This window comes from Bombina bombina, chromosome 1 (assembly GCF_027579735.1).
Source record: "Bombina bombina isolate aBomBom1 chromosome 1, aBomBom1.pri, whole genome shotgun sequence".
In the NCBI taxonomy this organism is placed as follows: domain Eukaryota; kingdom Metazoa; phylum Chordata; class Amphibia; order Anura; family Bombinatoridae; genus Bombina; species Bombina bombina.
In genome coordinates this window covers 1,242,263,540-1,242,283,417 of record NC_069499.1, presented here as the reverse complement: position 1 = coordinate 1,242,283,417, position 19,878 = coordinate 1,242,263,540, and the positions used below count along the sequence as shown (strand labels likewise).

At 38.1% G+C, this 19,878-nt stretch overlaps 1 protein-coding gene across 2 annotated transcripts in view; it reads right to left on the bottom strand.

Moving 5' to 3' along the window:
- Window positions 1-19,878, bottom strand: part of PLCG2 (phospholipase C gamma 2) — a 438,832-nt gene that overhangs the window by 121,980 nt on the left and 296,974 nt on the right. For both annotated transcript variants that reach the window (XM_053700715.1, XM_053700707.1), the window contains 3 exons: window positions 10,968-11,140; window positions 4,877-5,077; window positions 4,663-4,785 (listed from right to left, as the gene is read on the bottom strand). In XM_053700715.1, the coding sequence (XP_053556690.1) occupies window positions 4,663-4,785; window positions 4,877-5,077; window positions 10,968-11,140 (497 nt within the window). The remainder of the gene's footprint in view (window positions 1-4,662; window positions 4,786-4,876; window positions 5,078-10,967; window positions 11,141-19,878) is intronic.

Below are 19,878 nucleotides of genomic sequence, written 5' to 3'. Positions count from 1 at the left end.
ATATGCACTGTTGTATGTATATGCACTTTATGTATGTATATGCACTTTATGTATGTATATGCACTTTATGTATGTATATGCACTGTTGTATGTATATGCACTTTATGTATGTATATGCACTTTATCTATGTATATGCACTGTTGTATGTATATGCACTTTATGTATGTATATGCACTGTTGTATGTATATGCACTTTATGTATGTATATGTGCTGTTGTATGTATATGCACTTTATGTATGTAAATGCCCTTTATGTATGTATATGCACTTTATGTATGTAAATGCACTTTATGTATGTATATGCACTTTATGTATGTAAATGCACTTTATGTATATACACTTTATGTATGTATAGGCACTTTATGTATGTATATGCACTTTATGTATGTAAATGCATTTTATGTATGTATATGCACTGTTGTATGTATATGCACTTTATGTATGTATATGCACTGTTGTATGTATATGCACTTTATGTATGTATATGCACTGTTGTGTGTATTATGTATGTATATGCACTTTATGTATGTATATGCACTGTTGTATGTATATGCACTTTATGTATGTATATGCACTTTATGTATGTATATGCACTGTTGTATGTATATGCACTTTATGTATGTAAATGCACTTTATGTATGTATATGCACTGTTGTATGTATATGCACTTTATGTATGTATATGCACTTTATGTATGTATAGGCACTTTATTTATGTATATGCACTGTTGTATGTATATGCACTTTATGTATGTATATGCACTTTATGTATGTATATGCACTGTTGTATGTAAATGCACTGTTGTATGTATATGAACTGTTGTATGTATATGCACTTTATGTATGTATATGCACTGTTGTATGTATATGCACTTTATGTATGTATATGCACTGTTGTATGTATATGCACTGTTGTATGTATATGCACTTTATGAATGTATATGCACTGTTGTATGTATTATGTATGTATATGCACTTTATGTATGTATATGCACTGTTGTATGTATTATGTATGTATATGCACTGTTGTATGTATTATGTATGTATATGCACTTTATGTATGTATATGCACTTTATGTATGTATATGCACTTTATGTATGTATATGCACTGTTGTATGTATATGCACTTTATGTATGTATATGCACTGTTGTATGTATATGCACTTTATGTATGTAAATGCACTTTATGGCATCTATTTATCAAGCCGTCAACCCCAAATATGCTGGAATTCCGCAGCGTATTTGTGGCAAGCCTAATTCCCCTTAGTTATCAAACCCTACAGACCGGCAAACGTAGAATTTTGTGACGTAACATACGATCCACCGGACTGTCCGACACAGATCGATGCTTACGTCATTACAGATGTTCCGAATGCAAGATTGGCACAATCTGACTACTTTTGCTAGTTATCAATTTTCTACCAGCCACTATTCCGGCCCAGCGTACCTGGTTTTAAATCCGATGCCATTGGAATCAATGGGAGTCTGAAAGCAGCGAAAGCTTATGTTCGCTGCTGCCCGATATCCCATTGATCCCTATGGGAACGTTTACACCTAACACCCTAACATGTACCCCTAGTCTAAACACCCCTAATCTGTCGCCCCCTACACCGCCGCCACCTACATTATACTTATTAACCCCTAATCTGCTGCCCCTACATCGCCGCCACCTAACTAAAAGTTATTAACCCCTATCCCGCCACTCCCGGAGCCCACCGCCACCTACATTATACTTATTAACCCCTAATCTGCCCCCCCCTACACCGCCGCCACCTACATTATACGTATTAACCCCTAATCTCCCCCCCTACACCACCACCACCTATATTATACTTATTAACCCCTAATCTGCCCCCCCTACACCGCCGCCACCTACATTATACTTATTAACCCCTAATCTGCCCCCTACACCTCTGCCACTATATTAAATTTATTAACCCCTAAACCTAAGTCTAACCCTAACCCTAACACCCACTAACTTAAATAAAATTTAAATAAATCTAAATAAATATTCCTATCATTAAATAAATTATTCATATTTAAAACTAAATACCTATAAAATAAACCCTAAGCTAGCTACAATATAACTAATAGTTACATTGTAGCTAGCTTAGGGTTTATTTTTATTTTACAGGCAACTTTGTATTTATTTTAACTAGGTACAATAGTTATTAAATAGTTATTAACTATTTAATAACTTCCTAGTTAAAATGAAGATAAATATACCTGTAAAATAAAACCTAACCTAAGTTACAATTACACCTAACACTACACTATAATTAAATAAATTTCCTAAACTAAATACAATTAAATACAATTAAATAAAATTATCTAAAGTACAAAAAAAACAACTCTAAATTACAGAAAATAATAAACAAATTACAAGATTTTTAAACTAATTACACCTAATCTAATCCTCCTAACAAAATTAAAAAGCCACCCCAAAATAAAAAAAAGCCCTACCCTACACTAAATTACATTGGATTGAATCAGCCAATAGGATTTTTTCTACCTTAATTCTGATTGGCTGATAGAATTCTATCATCCAATCAGAATTGAAGGGATGCCATCTTGGATGACGTCACTTAAAGGTACCGTCATTTAGTCGTCGGATCAAGACAGAAGAGGGCCACCGTCGGACAGCCCCAGGCCGACCCGTTAAGGGTCTAGCCAGGTCTGCCGAACTGGGGGGGGGGGGGAGATGTCACGGATACCAGACAGCTAAGGTTATCCCCCATTCCCCCTACAACTTCACCCCTGTTGTTTCTCAGTGGTTTTGGGCTCCTCAGAGCAACCACCATCTCTGGAAGCTGTTTGTTTGCTTTATTTTGGCTTGTTTTTGTGTTCAGAGAAGAGTTGGTTTATGACCAGGAAAACCCTCCTAGGCTGGCCGGGCTCCTGGAACTCCAGGTTGGCCGCCTCACAACGGACACCTGCCTAACCCCTCTTAGGCTGGCCAGGCTCCTGGAACTCCTGGTCGGCCACAGGACAACAGAACACCCACTAACTTTAACCCAGGTCGCTCCAGCAACCATGTGCCCCAGAGCTCTGCTCTTTTGGGGATTAGTAGCCCCTGGGGAGTACAAGGGGTGGGGGAATTGCTGGAGGGGAGCTCCTTTGGGAACCGGGGGTTTTGGACACCCCTAACCCCATAACTTCAACGGACTGTAACTCCGGTCCCCAGTAATGAATCATGCTGATTTTTGGAATGTAAAGTCTGGGGACTGAGAGCTTTAAAATGACACCCTGGAAGTGCAGGGATCCACCGGGATCACCCCGAAACCGCCACCCATAAGTATTGAGATTATGTGGGATTGTGGCTCCTATGGAGGCGCCGGTCAGTCTGGAGGGGTGGGAATGGCGGGAAAATAGTGGGATTGTCCAGGGTCTTATCAAGATGAGCTGTCTGTATAAAAGGAGTGTGTGTTTTCAATAAAATGAGTTCCTGTTTAACCTGAAGGCTAGTCTGTCTAGTTATTTGGGTTGGCTCCAGCTAAAATCACTTTCCTGGGCTACATAGCAGCCTGTTGCAGGCAAAGGAAGGACCCTCTGGCAGAGCTACTCAGTCAGGGTAGCTGGAGTCTGCCACAGAGTGGGACCCTGAGTACTGGTGCTGTCGGGCATCAGGGGTGGCTACAGGCTGTGGTCACTTGCCAGCTACATAGCTGCAGTCGGCAGGGAGGAAGCAGGACCCCTTTTGGTGGAGCTACCCAGCTGGGGGTATCCGTCACACCGGCGCTATGCAAGTCCCATTGAAAAAAGAGGATACGCAATTGACGTAAGTGGATTTGCGGTATTTCCAAGTCTGACCCAAAAAGTGAGCGGTACACCTGTACCTGCAAGACTCGTAATACCAGCGGGCGTTAAAAAGCAGTGCTGGGACCGGCCAACGCTGCTTTTTAAGCCTAACGCAAGACTCGTAATCTAGCTGTGGCCTTTTATAGTATAGGATATGCACTTTATGTATGTAAATGCACTGTTGCAATTTGCACTTTGTGCTTTAGGATATGTGCTTTGCCTTGATGACAGGGTATATCTACTTTACATGACCTATTTGTTCAATAGAATAAAACTAATTTTGTATTTCATAAAAGAGTGCTGAATTCCCTTACTTATCTACCAGAACTAATATATCCTAGGTATCTAATACATTTAAAACAATATTGAATTCTGGATCTTCACTATATATATATATATATATATATATATATATATATATATATATATATATATATATATATATATATATATATACTGTAGATATATATACATACTCTAGAAATAATTACTTGATACTTTTGCTTTGGCTTAACATTAATAAAAGAGTTTAAGCCCTCAATCAAATACTAAAAGCATTTAAATTCCAAAATTAAATTCTCCCACCCCACAGAATCTAACAATATGATATTTTCTTTGGTGGGGTAGTTTGATTTCAGAATTTCAATGCTTTTTAATATATGTTTAGAATATTAATCTTTGGTGTTAAAATGTTTGGCTAGAGGAAAAAACCTTATTTTACCTTTCAGCACCCTTTAGAACTTACACTGGTAAGTATTGTTTTTTTGTTTGTTTGTTTTTAAATAAAATGATAATGTTAAACAGCTCTGTCTCTGATAAGGTGAATTAGTTTTCATGGTTCATGCGTTAGTTTCTCACCATACCTGAAAGTCATGGCATAGGAATTAGGTTTTTCTTCTCTCTTGCGTATTAAAAAGGCTCCATCCCGAGGAATTCTCATTAGCATATCTTCAGCTTCTCCACGACTCAAATTATCATAGTACCAACTGTAAAAAAATTATATATATATATAAATATATTTAAGCATAAACATATAAACATTTAGGATGTCACCCACTACTCATTATTTGTACATACTTTTTTGATTCATGAGGGTTGGGATTTGGAACCGCATCTGTTAAACGCAGCTCAAACTCAGCGCAGCGCAAAGTTGACTCCCTGTAGTGTTGTATTAGATCATAGATACTATTGAAGGTTAGATTGTCGGTCAAGTAGTATTTGACTGTGCCACCATCTTCACAGGACCGGATGAGACAGTGTTGAACCCTGCCAGATCTCCTGTAGGGAGTAGAGCCATAAATCAGATATTTTCATGAATAATTTACTGCACTGGAAAAAAGATTTAAAGGGACAGTCAACTAAAAAAATTATATTGTTTAAAAAGATAGTTAATCTCTTTATTACCCATTCCCCAGTTTGCACAGAAAACACAGTTATATTAATACACTTTTTACCTCTGTGATTACCTTGTATCTAATCCTCTTCTGACACCCCCCTGATCACATGACTTTTTATTTATTATCTATTGACTTGCATTTAAGCCAATTAGTGCAGCGTCATCCACAACCCATGGGCGTGAGCAGAATGTTATCTATATAGCCCAAATGAACTAGCACTCCCCTGTTGTGAAAAGCTAATAAAAATGCATGTGATAAGAAGCTGTTTTCTTTCCTATGACATGGAGAGTCCACAACGTTATTCCAATTACTAGTGGGATATTCAACTCCTGGTCAGCAGGAGGAGGCAAAGGGCACCCCAGCAAAGCTGTTAAGTGTAACTTCCCTTACCCGTAATCTCCAGTCATTCTCTATGCCTCTGTCAATGGAGGATGTGCGAAGTTGGTGTCTGAAGATATTTAATCCTTTTATGGGTACTTTTCCCTGCAAGAATGGATTGGGGGTCTAGCTCTGTCCATGTCAATCTCTTTAGTAAGAGTAGTGGTGGCTTTTAGTAGTTAGAAAGCGGCGAGGTTGTCTTTGTTTTATTTCTATTATTGCTACTCCTTCACTGAAAGCCAGGGTTGGTTACTCTGCTCTTTCTTATTCTACAGGTCCCTGTCAGGCTGGCTGAGTTTGTCAAACCTGGAATTTGGTTCCTGCCCTGCAGCTGAATCTCTATGGTCTCTGTCAGGATGAGGATGTTTCTGTCAGGCCACGGGCTGCTGAGAAAGCTGCAAGACTGGTGAGTCCCTAGATTCCCTTACCCCTTGATGGCTTGTGGTCTAAGTGAAGGGACCCTAATAATAAGGATAAGGGACTTTTACCTTTTTGAAAGGAGGGTCAGTTTTCTGTATGGGAAGTTATTTTCGGGGGAACCTTAGTAGCATTTTTTATTGAAGCAGAAGCAGCTTCTTAATGCCAAAGGTGTCTTTGTCGGCGGCAGCACCTCTTGTTTTTCACGCTGTTCCGTATCTGCAATGGTGCTAATCTAACTTTTAGTTATGATGAAAAACTACTGCAGTTATTACGGACCTCTGAACTCTTATGAGGAATGGGATATCTGAGTGTTTGGCTACAGCTTGGGCTAATTTTATTACATGCTTCCTTTAATGGTGTCTGAACATTGTTGGACATAAAATGTCTATGGCTCTGCGCTATGAGAGCAGCGACTCGTGAGCAGTTTGTCTATCATAAGTTTTTTTTTATATGTAGCGCTATATGAGCATTTTAATTTTCAGGCGCTATTTTAAATCTCATAATTGTGGCAACTATTCCCGCCGTTGGCTGTGTATTTGGCGCAATTATCCCAGTGCAGTTTTTGTCCATTACTTTTAATATTTGCAGGACGCCACTAGGCAGAGACAACATTTTATAACTAAATTTTGGAGGCTGGCGATGTATGCGGACTGAAAGCTGGTAGTGAGCTTTCCAAACCGTTGATCAGTGATGGCGGTATTATTACTTCTGATGTTATTTAGCACAGTCTATTGATCTCAATATGGTCAATTTTTCTCTGTCTAAATTTGCAAGAAGGTATGGGGCTCTACATTTAAGGGCTCAAATTTCATGAGGGTATCCTAGAGATTTATATTATATTTTAAATATCTCTGGTTCCTCTCCAGTTTTTCAGCATTATTGGAGTTTTAATGCCATCTAGTTGCAGTTTTTAGAAATGACAGTTTGGAAAATTAATTTTCTTTAATTTCATATAGAGATGAATATTTACCTTTTTTGGTTAAAAAGGTAGTTTCTCTTATGAGTCTAATTTCTACCTAAAAATGCCCTATATGTTCCGGCAGTTTTCTTTACAGGATGTATTCTCCTGATAAATTCTGTTTTTATTGTACTTGCCGCTATCAGGTGGCAGCTAAATGCTAATTATGCTCCTAAGGAAATAGGAGCTGAGTTACTTGGTTAAAATAAAGCACAATTCTAAATACATGTACTTATAGTTTACTTTTCAGGATGTATTCTCCTGATAAATTCTGTATTTTCCTGTATTTGCCGCCATCTGGTGGCAGCACAATGATAATTTGCTCCGCTTAAGGTGCAATCTTCTCTTTTTTATATGTTTATGCAGCCTATTTTCATTCTCTTTCATAATATTGAGATTGATGCGCTGTTTGATTATCATTTTATAATATGTATATATACTCTTCTGATTCTGGTTTATTTTTTAAGTATAACCTATGCTGTCTAATGAACAATATTTATGTTTCTATTGAAGTGAAGTCTTTATGAATGTCTCTGACATCATATTTCGTCTGAGTAATATACATTGGAACTCATACATGTGAGAGACTTCAGTCTTGGCTGAAGAATTATGGAAAAAGGTTCTAAAGGAGTTTTTACTTTTAAAATCCGCTCACATGACTTCCGGTCTTCTGCGTTTGATGAGTCTATCTTTAGCTCTCTGATGACGCTGGATTAGAGAAACAGACTGGGAACCAGGATTCCCATGTTTATATCGGGGCGCGGCTGTGACTCAATCCTTGGGCTTTATTACAAGGAGCCCGGATACTCAGTTGAGCATCAGACTTTCATCTGAGGGTCAAAGGTTCTAGTCCTTGTTTGGGCGATCACTTTAACAAAGGTTCAGGCGTCATCCTTTCAACTAGCAAAATCTCATACAGAGATAGTGCTGTCTTTTCTATGTTTCCACGGGTGGAAGGTGATTCTGGAAAAGTGTTCTCTAGTTCCATCTACAAAAGTGTGTTTCTTAGGGACAATCATAAATTCCCTGTTCATGAAGATTTCCTGATGGAGGTCAGAAAACCCACACTTCCCGCCTTTCCCTCCAGTCTGCCTTTCGTCCATCAGTGGCTCAATGCATGGGAGGTGATTGGTCTGATGGTGGCTTCCATGGACATCATCCTTTTGCTCGGTTCCATTTGTGATCACTGCAGCTTTGCATGCTCCGTCAATGGAACGGAGTCCATTCAGATTTATCGCAGAGGATAAATCTGCACCCCCTAACAGGAGACTCTCTCTCGTGGTGGTTTTCACAGAAACATCTGTCTCAGGGAACTTGCTTCCTAAGACCTTCCTGTGTAATTGTGGTTACAGATACCAGCCTGTCAGGCTGGGGAGCTGTTTGGCGTTCTATGAAGGCTCAGGGCCTGTGGTCTCGGGAAGAGTCTTCACATCCTATAAACACCTTGGATTATTCTTAAATTATAAAGTATCTTTAGTCCGGTTTATCAGATTCCAGTCGGACAACATCACCTCAGTGGTTTACATCAACCACCAGGGAGGGACTCGGAGTTACTTGGCCACTTTCTGTAGTGGGCAGAAGCTCACGACTATCTCCTATCTGCTATCCACATTCCAGGAGTGGACTTTGGGAGGTCGATTTTCTGACAGACTTTTCCTCCTGGGGAGTGGGCTCTCTATCCAGAAGTGTTCTCTTAGATAACCCTCAGATGGGGGTTCCAGAGTTGGTTCTGATGGCTTCCCGCCAAAACACCAAGGTTCAAAAGTACGGTTCAAGGTCAAGGGATCATCAGGCCATTCTGATAGATGTCTTTGATGAAGCGCCACTAGGGGGCGCGAAACGCGTCAGACTACCCACCTGTCTATGTCTGTCTAGGTTTCATTTTTTACAAATTGTGATCATTTGGATCTGATGTGCAGCATTTTTCTTGTTTATACTGACATTAGCGGTTGGTTCTCACTCCCTTTGGCTCTGCACCTTGCATGTATAGTATACTGAGGGCTGTGGCATACCACGTTTATCTGCCAATGATGTCATTGCCCTACGACGCTGCATCTTCAAGGTACTGTAAGCTGTAGCGGTTGTACTCTACTATGTTCTGATAGATGCTCTAGCGATTCCTTGGATTTTCTCTCTGGCATATCTGTTTTCTCCGTTTGCTCTCCTTCCACAAGTCATTGCTCGTATAAAACAGGAGAGAGCATCAGTAATTGTGATAGCTTCTGCATGGCCTCACAGGATCTTGTTCGCAGATCTAGTAAGGATGTCGTCTCTACCTTCCTAGAGGTTACCTCTGAGGAAGGACCTTCTAATTCAGGGTCCTTTCCTCCATCCAAACCTGGATTCTCCAAAGCTGACTGTTTGGAGATTGAACGCCTAGTTCTGTCTAGACGTGGTTTTTCTGAAGCGGTCTTTGATACTATGCTTTAGGCTCGCAAGATTTACCATAAGGTATGGCATGGATATCTTTTTTTTGTGCAAATCTAAGGGTTGTTCCTGGAGCCGGGTGAGGATTTCCCATATTTTATCTTTTCTTCAGGATGGCCTAGAGAAAGGTTTGTCAGTCAGTACTTAATCTAGTTCTTAAAGTTTTGCAGCAGGCTCCGTTTGAGCCGATGCATGTTGCTGATATGAGATTGTTATCTTGGAAGGTTTTGTTTCTCCTTGCTATTTCTTCCGCTCGCAGAGTTTCTGAGCTTTCAGCTCTGCAGTGTGTTTTTCCTGTACCTTATTTTTCATGCAGATAAGGCGGTCCTTCGTACTAAATTTGGTTTTCTCCCTAAGGTGGTGTCGGATCGAAACATTATTCAGGAAATTGCTGTTCCTTCTTTTTGTCCTAATCCTTCTCATAAGGAACGTCTTTTGCATAACTTGGATGTTGTGCATGCTCTAAACTTTTACTTTCAAGCTAATAAATTTTTTTGTCATTCTTCTGTCCTGTTTGTTGTTTTCTCTGGAAAACGTAAGGGTCAGAAGGCCTCTTCTTCTCTCTTTCCTTCTGGTTATGATTCATTCTGCTTATGAGACTGCTGGACAGCAGTCTCCTGAGAGAATTATGGCTCTTTCTACTAGGGCTGTCCCTTCTTCTTGGGCTTTCTAAAAGGAAGCTTCTGTGGAACAGATTTGCAAGGCGGCAACATGGTCCTCTTTGCATGCTTTTTCCAAATTCTACAAATTTGATACTTTTGCCTCAGCTGAGGTCTCTTTTGGGAGAAAGGGTTCTTCAAGCGGTGGTGCCTTCTGTTTAGGTCCTCCTGCCTTGTTCTCCCTCTCTGTTCATTCAGTGTACTACAGCTTGGGTGTTGGTTCCCACTGGTAATTGGAATGACGTTGTGGACTCTCCATGTCATAGAAAAGAAAACAAAATTTATGCTTACCTGATAAATTTATTTCCGGACATGAAGAGTCCATGACCCTGTGAGTCCATGACCCCGCCCTCTTTTAAATTATGATTACGCAGTTTTTTTAGTATGCCCGCCCCTTCACTCACCCGACCAATCACGTGAGAGAAGGGACTGTCAATCACAGACAGCAATCAAGCAAGCTCTCAGTTATTTCTCTCTCTGTAATGACTGCTGTTTTTTACATTGCGGTAGCAGGCTCGCATGTGCGAATCTGCCCCGCCATGGCTTCAGAGCAGCTAATGCTACTTTGTACATGGAAGTACACACCTATATTAATGAAATGTACATCACAACATTTTAAAATGACTGAGTATTAAGTGATAAGGCCCAGGCAGTGCAAGGGGAAACCTAAGTGATCGGGTAGTTTGGCCTAGAGATCTAGGGGAGATGGTTTGGTATTCTTAAGAACTCATGAATGTATGCATAAAAATAGATTACTAAACTGATGAAGATCAAACAATGGCATGGATTCCAGTCTATACAAATAGATAACTGATATTTATTGGATGAGATTTTATAGAATGTTTTTTGTTTTTATCTTTGAGCCCTTTTACAATCCACTTGCAAGCCCCATGATAAATTTCTTTAAGAGACTTCTTCATAGACTTTACCAGAAAGAGAGTGTGTAGTTATCCCAGTAAGTTTCGCTTTGTCGCACTAAAAATGTGCCATCTTTGCCTCCCATTTCTGCACAGTACTCCTGGAGCAATCGTTCTGCCATGATCCTTCCCTCCCTCATTCGGCCATGAAACCATTTCTCTTGCAAATGAAGATCTTTGGTTTTCTGGTTATGCAAAGAACAGGAAATGAGACAGGAGAAATGTGAAAAGATAGTTATTATTTAGAAATGATTAAACTACAAAAGGTAACATTTGTTAGCTAATGTCATAATCTCTTTACAATTTATAGAATGATGATGAGATGCTATAGAACCTTAGCTTGCTATTAGAAAACAAAAAAAGTTGCATTTTATACATATATAACAGGTTGTGTATCTTAAAGGGACAGTCTACACTTTAGTCATCTTAAAGTCTTACTTTAGAATAAGATGCAAATACCCTCCTAAACCCTTTCTATATCATGCAGCAGTAACCGTAAAAAAGCTATTTTAAAGGTGTAGACTGTGTCTTTAAGTTTGATACCAAGAATGAATACTTCTCCTGCAATCACATCTGGGTTAAAATTAATTTATGTAAATATGGGCAGCATAAAAGTTAAAGCAACAGGAACGTATAGTTATGATGTACTCTATGTACAAAGGTTTTTGAAATTATATTTTAGTTTGTGGGTAGCTTGAGGAGGCTTTAACTTATCCACCTGTAAATTTGGGAGTTGTCCTGATTAGCCAGTAAACAACTAATAGTTAAGCATTAAGTGTGCAGAAACATTAATTTCCTACTAGTTTAAAAGTTCAAATTAATGGGATAGCAAAGTAAAAATTAAACTTGCTTGATTCATGAACGTAATGTTATGATACATTTAAATACACTTCTGTGATCAAATTTACTTTGTTCTTTTGGTACCCTTTGTCGAAAATAATATGTACATATCCTCAGCTAGCTGCTGATTGGTAGCTACCAACATTTGTCTCTTGCTATTGGCTCACCAGAAGTGTTCAGTTATGTCCAAGTAGTACACTGCTCCTCTGGAGATGACTTTAATTTAATTATGTTTTCAAAAACATTGCAAGGGTTAAACATGTAGGGGTCGGTCACTATCCTTTAGAAGTACTTATCTCATATTTAAAAAAAAAAAAAAAAATACTTTTAAAGTCTATGGGGATTTTTGCTGTATCTGAATGATTAAAGTTTAAATTTGTCTTTACTGTGCCTTTAATGGCTGCTCTTTCATATTTATAATATAAAATGTTTGTGTTTGATGTCCCTTGAGCATGATCCCCCTATGTGTTTGTCTATCATTTATGCAGTGACCTATAACAAGAATAGTACTTTCCAGCTAAGATAAATATTTAATATGATGACATCTGATGAATTGAAACAAACATTTATTGAGCCTTTGGCAGTCGGTCTGATTGTTATTTCACCTAAAAATACTCACAAGGTTGTCTATTTAAAGTTATCAAGTAGTCGACTCCATAGAAACTAATAAAGTATACAATATACTGAACAGTTCCAATATTATAATTGTTTATTTGTAGAGCGCCAACAGATTCCTCAGCGCTATAAGCATAGGCAATATAAAAGGTAACATTTATATGGATAAAATGGGTAGAGGACCCTGCCGAGAGTTGCGCTGTTGTAGTCAGCTCTTATGAAGGTGATCTGCAAACAGCTGGACTCTTAGGCTTACATGGATTAGTGTTTAACAATAAACTTGATCAGGCTTGTCTGGCCAATTTAGGACCTCAAGTGAATTTTGTCTGGTCCTCCGTATCTCCAAATTAAATATCATGGGCGCGATCCGATATAGATCGTAGTTTGCGGCACAAGCGAGGGAACCCGCGTCGCCCGCAGTTTCAGCTCGCAACTCGAGCTATCCCATATACGGTGCCGTCAGATGCTAACGTGCCGTAAGTCAGATAAACCAGCGATGTCCAGAAATCTGCGCAAGTACAAATTTCTGGCGTCGCCAGTGACTTACGGCACGTTAGAAACTGCCGGCGCCTACAAAACCTGACTAAAGTCTAAATCACCCGCACTGTCTAACACGCCTCCCTAACATAGCCCGACACGTCTAACCCTCTATCCGCTATCCCCCCTCACTATCCTAACAATAAAATATGTATTAACCCCTAAACCGCTGCTACCTAATAAAGTTATTAACCCCTAAACCGCCGCCAGCTATATTAAATCTATAACCCCCTAAAGTGAGCCCCTAACACCGCCGCCATCTACCTTACCTACCCCCTAAAGTGAGCCCGTACCCCGCCGCTATCTATTTTAAAATTATTAACCCCTAATCTAATCCCCCTACCCCGCCGCCATCTATATTAAATTATTTAACCCCTAAAATACTAAACTATCCCTACCACTAAACCTAAGTCTAACCCTACAAATAGCCCTGAAAAGGGCTTTTTGCGTGGCATTGCCCCAAAGTAACAGCTCTTTTGCCAGCCCTTAAAAGAGCTTTTTGCGGGGCATGCCCCAAAGAATTCAGCTCTTTTGCCAGCCCTTAAAAGGGCTTTTGGCGGGGCTTTGTCACAAAGTAAACTGCTCTTTTGCCTACAATCTACATCCCCCTACACCGCGGCCACCTATAATAAATGTATTAACCCCTAATCTAATCCCCCTACACCGCGGCCACCTATATTAACTATATTAACCCTAATTATATTAGGGTTAATATAGTTAATATAGTTATTATATTATATATATTAACTATATTAACCCTAATTATTTTAGGGTTAATATAGTTAATATCGTTATTATATTATATATATATATATATATATATATATATATATATATATATATATATATATATATATATATATTAAGTATAATAACCCTATCTAACTCTAACATCCTAACTAAACTCTTATTAAAATAAATCTAATATTAATATTATTAATTAAAATATTCCTATTTAAATCTAAATACTTACCTATAAAATAAACCCTAAGATAGCTACAATATAATTAATAATTACACTGTAGCTATGTTAGGGTTTATATTTATTTTACAGGTAAATTGTTAATTATTTTAACTAGGTATAATAGCTATTAAATAGTTATTACCTATTTAATAGCTACCTAGTTAAAATAATTACCCAATTACCTGTAAAATAAATCCTAACCTAAGTTACAAATACACCTACACTATCAATAAAATAAATAAACTACAAATATCTATCTAAAAATACAATTAAATAAGCTAAACTAAATTACAAAAAATAAAAAAAGATTACAAGATTTTTAAGCTAATTACACCTATTCTAAGCCCCCTAATAAAATAATAAACCCCCAAAATAAAAAAAATTCCCTACCCTATTCTAAATTAAAAATAGTTCAAAGCTATTTTACCTTACCAGCCCTTAAAAGGGCCTTTTGTGGGGGCATGCCCCAAAGAAAACTGCTCTTTTGCCTGAAAAAAAACCACAATACCACCCCCCAACATTACAACCCACCACCCACATACCCCTAATCTAACCCAAACCCCCCTTAAATAAACCTAACACTACCCCCCTGAAGATCTCCCTACCTTGTATTCACCCCGCCGGGCAGAACTCTTCATCCGATCCGGGCGATGTCCAATCAAGCGGCAAAGAAGAATTCTTCATCCGGTGATGTCTTTCTCCAAGCGGCAGCAAAGTCTTCTTCCATCGGGCAGCATCTTCCATTAAGCGGCATCTTCCATTAAGCGGCATCTTCAATCTTCATTCTTCGCTCCTCCAACGTGGAGCATCCATCGCGGCCGACGACTGAACGACAAATGAGGTACCTTTAAATGACGTCATCCAAGATGGCGTCCGTCAAATTCCGATTGGCTGATAGAATTCTATCAGCCAATCGGAATTAAGGTAGAAAAATCTGATTGGCTGATTGAATCAGCCAATCAGATTCAAGTTCAATCTGATTGATATGCCTTAATCTGATCTGATATGCGTTAGGTGTTAGGTTTTATTTAGCAGATCGCGGTTGACAGGTAGATAGACATTGCGCATGCGTTAGGCGTTAGGTTTATTTATTTACGGGGCTCCAATACTCAGCGTAAGGATTCTTACGGCTGCTTTTTGTGGCGAGGTGAAAATGGAGTAAGATTTCTCCATTTTCGCCACGTAAGTCCTTACGCTGTATATTGGATACCAAACTGCGCGGGTTTGGTATACCTGCCTATGGCCCAAAAAACTACGGGCGATGGCAGAAATATACGTGCGTAACTTCTAGGTTACGCCGTATATAGGATACCAAACCCGCGCAAATATTGGCGTCACCAGCTTTTGCGGGCGACGATTTTTATCGGATCGACCCCCATATGTGTCTCAACCCAGGCATTTTTTTTTTCTTTTATTTAATCTTAAAGGGACAGTCTACACCAGAAGTGTTTTTGTTTTAAAAGATAGATAATCCCTTTATTTATAACCCATTCCCAAGTTTTGCACAACCAACACAGTTATATTAATATACTTTTTACCTCGGTGATTACCTTGTAGCTAAACATCTTCTGACAGCCCCCTGATCACATTTTAGTTATTATCTATTGACTTGCATTTTATCCAATAAGTGCAGTGTCTGCCACAAGCCACTGGTGTGATCTCAATGTTATCTATAAGGCTTATGAATTAGCAATCCCCTGTTGTGAAAAGCAAATAAAATCATGTGATAAGAGGCTGTCTTTAATGACTTAGAAACAGGCAGACATTTAGAGGTTTCAACGTTATAAATTATATTAATATAACAATGTTGGTTGTGCAAAATTGGGGGATGGGTAGTAAAGGCATTATCTATATTTTTGAACAATAACATTTAGTGTTGACTGTCCCTTTAAGATACCAAAATCCTTCTTCAAAAGAACAAAAGAGCATTATTGAGGACTGAATATTGTGAGAAGGTCACTCACATAGTTCTACCCCATTTCCATACAATATTGGCTCAGGCATTGCTCATTTAAAGGATATTAACACAAAAGTACAGTATATATTTTTGTTTTATTGGTAGTAGTTTTAAAATATACTCTCTGTCCCTGAGGTAAAAAGGTAAATATAGAGAGTATATATACAGTGAGAAAGAACCAGCCAATCACAGGAACGCTTGACATGACATTTTCCAGTGTCCTGTATCAAAATGGACTGTCTCTAGAATTTCAGCATGCTCTCTGGAAAAATTATTTATAGCCAGCATCTAAATATTTTTATTAACATTTCCTGCTACATAGTAGTGATGGGGCTGGTGAAGAGATAGTACAGCTGTATGCGTATGTTTGCACTGTTGTTGCCTTGCTGTCAGGTAGTAGAACAGTCAGGGCAACAACCTACTCCTCAAACTACCCCTTTAATGTCCCTTTAATAAATAATTCCAAATGTAGATAAGAGGCTTTGACACTCAGAATGATTACCAAGATTGGCCTATTGCTCACACTAGCCAGCATGGATGTGTATAATATATTTTAATTCATTAAGAGTGAAAAAATAATGGTTATAGGCAAAATTCAAAGAACTGTCAGCTAGATTACAGGTTTTGCGTTATGAGCGGCTCGGTAATAACTTGAAAGTTATTTCCACCGCTCACCTTCAATAGCGCTGCTATTACAGGTTTGCAAAAACCCGGCATTAGCAGGCAATATGGCAGCGTTGAGCTCCATACCGCACACAAATACCAGCACTGCTTTGAGCTGGTTTTACGTGCTTGTGCACGATTTCCCCATAGATATCAATGGGGAGAGCCAGCTAAAAAAAAGCCTAACACCTTCAATAAAGCAGAGTAAAGCTCCGTAACGCAGCCCCATTGATTCCTATGGGGAAAGAAAATGTATTTTTACACCCCACACCCTAACTTAAACCCCGAGTCGCCCCCGACATCGCCGACACCTACATTACACTTATTAACCCCTAATCTACTGCCCCCAACATCACCGCCACCTACCTACACTTATTAACCCCTAATCTGCCGCCCCCAATGTCGCCGCCACTATACTAAAGTTATTAACCCCTAAACCTCTGGCCTCTTACATCACTAACACTAAATAAATATATTAACCCCTAAACCTAAGTCTAACCCTAACGCTAACCCTAACACCCCTAACTTTAATATAATTAAAATAAATCTAAATAAAAATTACTATCATGAACTAAATAGTTCCTATTTAAAACTAAATACTTATAAAATAAACCCTAAGCTTGCAACAATATAACTAATAGTTACATTGTAGCTAGCTTAGGTTTTATTTTTATTTCACAGCTAAGTTTGTATTTATTTTAACTAGGTAGACTAGTTAGTAAATAGTTATTAACTATTTACTAACTATCTAGTTAAAATAAATACAAATTTACCTGTAAAATAAAACCTAACCTGTCTTACACTAACACCTAACATTATACTAAAATTAAATTAAATTATATTAATTAAATGCAATTAACTAAATTACAAAAAAATAAACACTAAATTACACAAAATAAAAAAGAAATTATCAAATATTTAAACTAATTACACCTAATCTAATAGCCCTATCAAAATAAAAAAGCCCCCCCAAAATAAAAAAAACCCTAGCCTAAACTAAACTGCCAATAGCCCTTAAAAGGGCCTTTTGCAGGGCATTGCCCCAAAGAAATACGCTATTTTACCTGTAAAAAATACAAACACCCCCCCAACAGTAAAACGCACCAATCAGCCAATAGGATTGAGCTTCAATCCTATTGGCTGATCCAATCAGCCATAGGATTGAGCTTGCATTCTATTGGCTGTTCCAATCAGCCAATAGAATGCAAGCTCAATCCTATTGGCTGATTGATTTTTTTTATTTTGGGGGGCTTTTTTATTTTGATAGGGCTATTAGATTAGGTGTAATTAGTTTAAATATCTTGTAATTTGTTTTTTATTTTGTGTAATTTAGTGGGGGGGGGTTAATTTAGTTAATTAATGTAATTTATTTCATTTTAGTGTAATGTTAGGTGTTAGTGTAACTTAGGTTAGGTTTTATTTTACAGGTAAATTTGTATTTATTTTAACTAGGTAGCTAGTAAACAGTTAATAACTATTTACTAACTATTCTACCTAGTTAAAATAAATACAAACTTAGCTGTGAAATAAAAATAAAACATAAGCTAGATACAATATAACTATTAGTTATATTTAGCTAGCTTAGGGTTTATTTTACAGGCAAGTATATAGTCTTAAATAGGTATTATTTAGGTAATAATAGTAGGTTTTATTTAGATTTATTTTAATTATATTAAAGTTAGGGGTGTCAGACTTAGGGTTAGACTTACGGTTAGGGGTTAATATATTTATTTAGTGTTAGTGATGTGGGAGGCCAGAGGTTTAGGGGTTAATAACTTTAGTATAGTGGCGGCGACATTGGGGGCAGCAGATTAGGGGTTAATAATATTTAACTAGTGTTTACGATGTGGGAGGGCGGCGGTTTAGGGGTTAATATGTTTATTATAGTGGCGGCGATGTCCGGAGTGGCAGATTAGGGGTTAATAATTTTATTTTTAGTGTTTGCGATGTAGGAGGGCCTCGGTTTAGGGGTTAATAGGTAGTTTATGGGTGTTAGTGTACTTTGTAACACTTTAGTTATGAGCTTAATGTTACAGCTTTGTAACGTAAAACCAATAACTACTGACTTTCAGTTTACGGTACAAATCTTGTAGTTATGAGCTGTACCACTCACTTTTTGGCCGGACAGGCAAACTCGTAATACCGGCGCTGTGGAAGTCCCATTGAAAAATAACTTTTTAAAAAGTGCGGTAGTTACATTGCGTGACGATAAAAACGCGTGCGGTACAGCTATACCTACAAGACTCGTAATAGCAGCGGTAGTGAAAAAGAGCCATAACGCTGCCTTTTCACTCATAACGCAAAACTTGTTATCTAGCCGTGTGTTTGTAGACACAATTAAATATTCAAAACATTCAGTTACAAGATACAGAATTAAACTGTGGCTATTGAACAGTATGTGACTAATTTAAAAGTGTAAAATAAATGATAACTAAAGGTGTAATTACAGGGCACTGAATTACTCATAATACAGAGGCAGCTAGTCCTGGTTTGCAGAGCAATTACTCAGAAAGAAAGATGAAACGTATGATCTTTTGTGTTCATGCAGAACTATTAATGGTGATTACTACGAGCAGAAATAAAATGACATAACATATAGGCATAAAATACAAACAGTTGTTCAGCAGCTGTAGAACAGCATAGCAAGCAATGCCCTGCATTTGGGAAAACTGATGAAAATAGGGAAAGATACGCTTCTTGCACAACGTGTAAAACTAACAGAAAAAAAGATAACTGGCCCTACTATAGTTTACAAATGACACTACCGTAACTTATAGTGATATTTGACAACTGGTATCACAAACTGAAAAACAAACCAAAACTAAAGAAATGTACAACTAACCTTAAAGGGACGCTCAAGTCAAAATTAAACTTTAATGATCCAGATAGAACATGCAATTTTACATAACTTTTCAATTTACTTTGATTAACAAAATGTGCACAGTCTTTTTATATTTACACTTTTTGAGTCACCAGCTCCAACTGTGCAAGAACTCACAGAATATATTGTACGTATATGCATTTGTGATTGGCTGATGGCTGTCACATGATGCAGTGGGAGTGGAAATAGACATAACTTTGAAATTTGTCAGAAAAAAAATCTACTTCTTATTTGAAGTTCAGACTAAGGGGTAGATTTATCATAGTGCGAGTGGATATAAAATGATGTAGCATATCATGTCCGTTGCACATCGATAAATGCTGACAGCATACACTGTCAGCATTTATCATTGCACCAGCAGTTCTTGTGAACTGCTGGTGCAATGCCGCCCCCTGCAGATTCGCAGCCAATCGGCCGCTAGCAGGGAGTGTCAATCAACCCGATCGTACTTGATCGGGTTGATTGA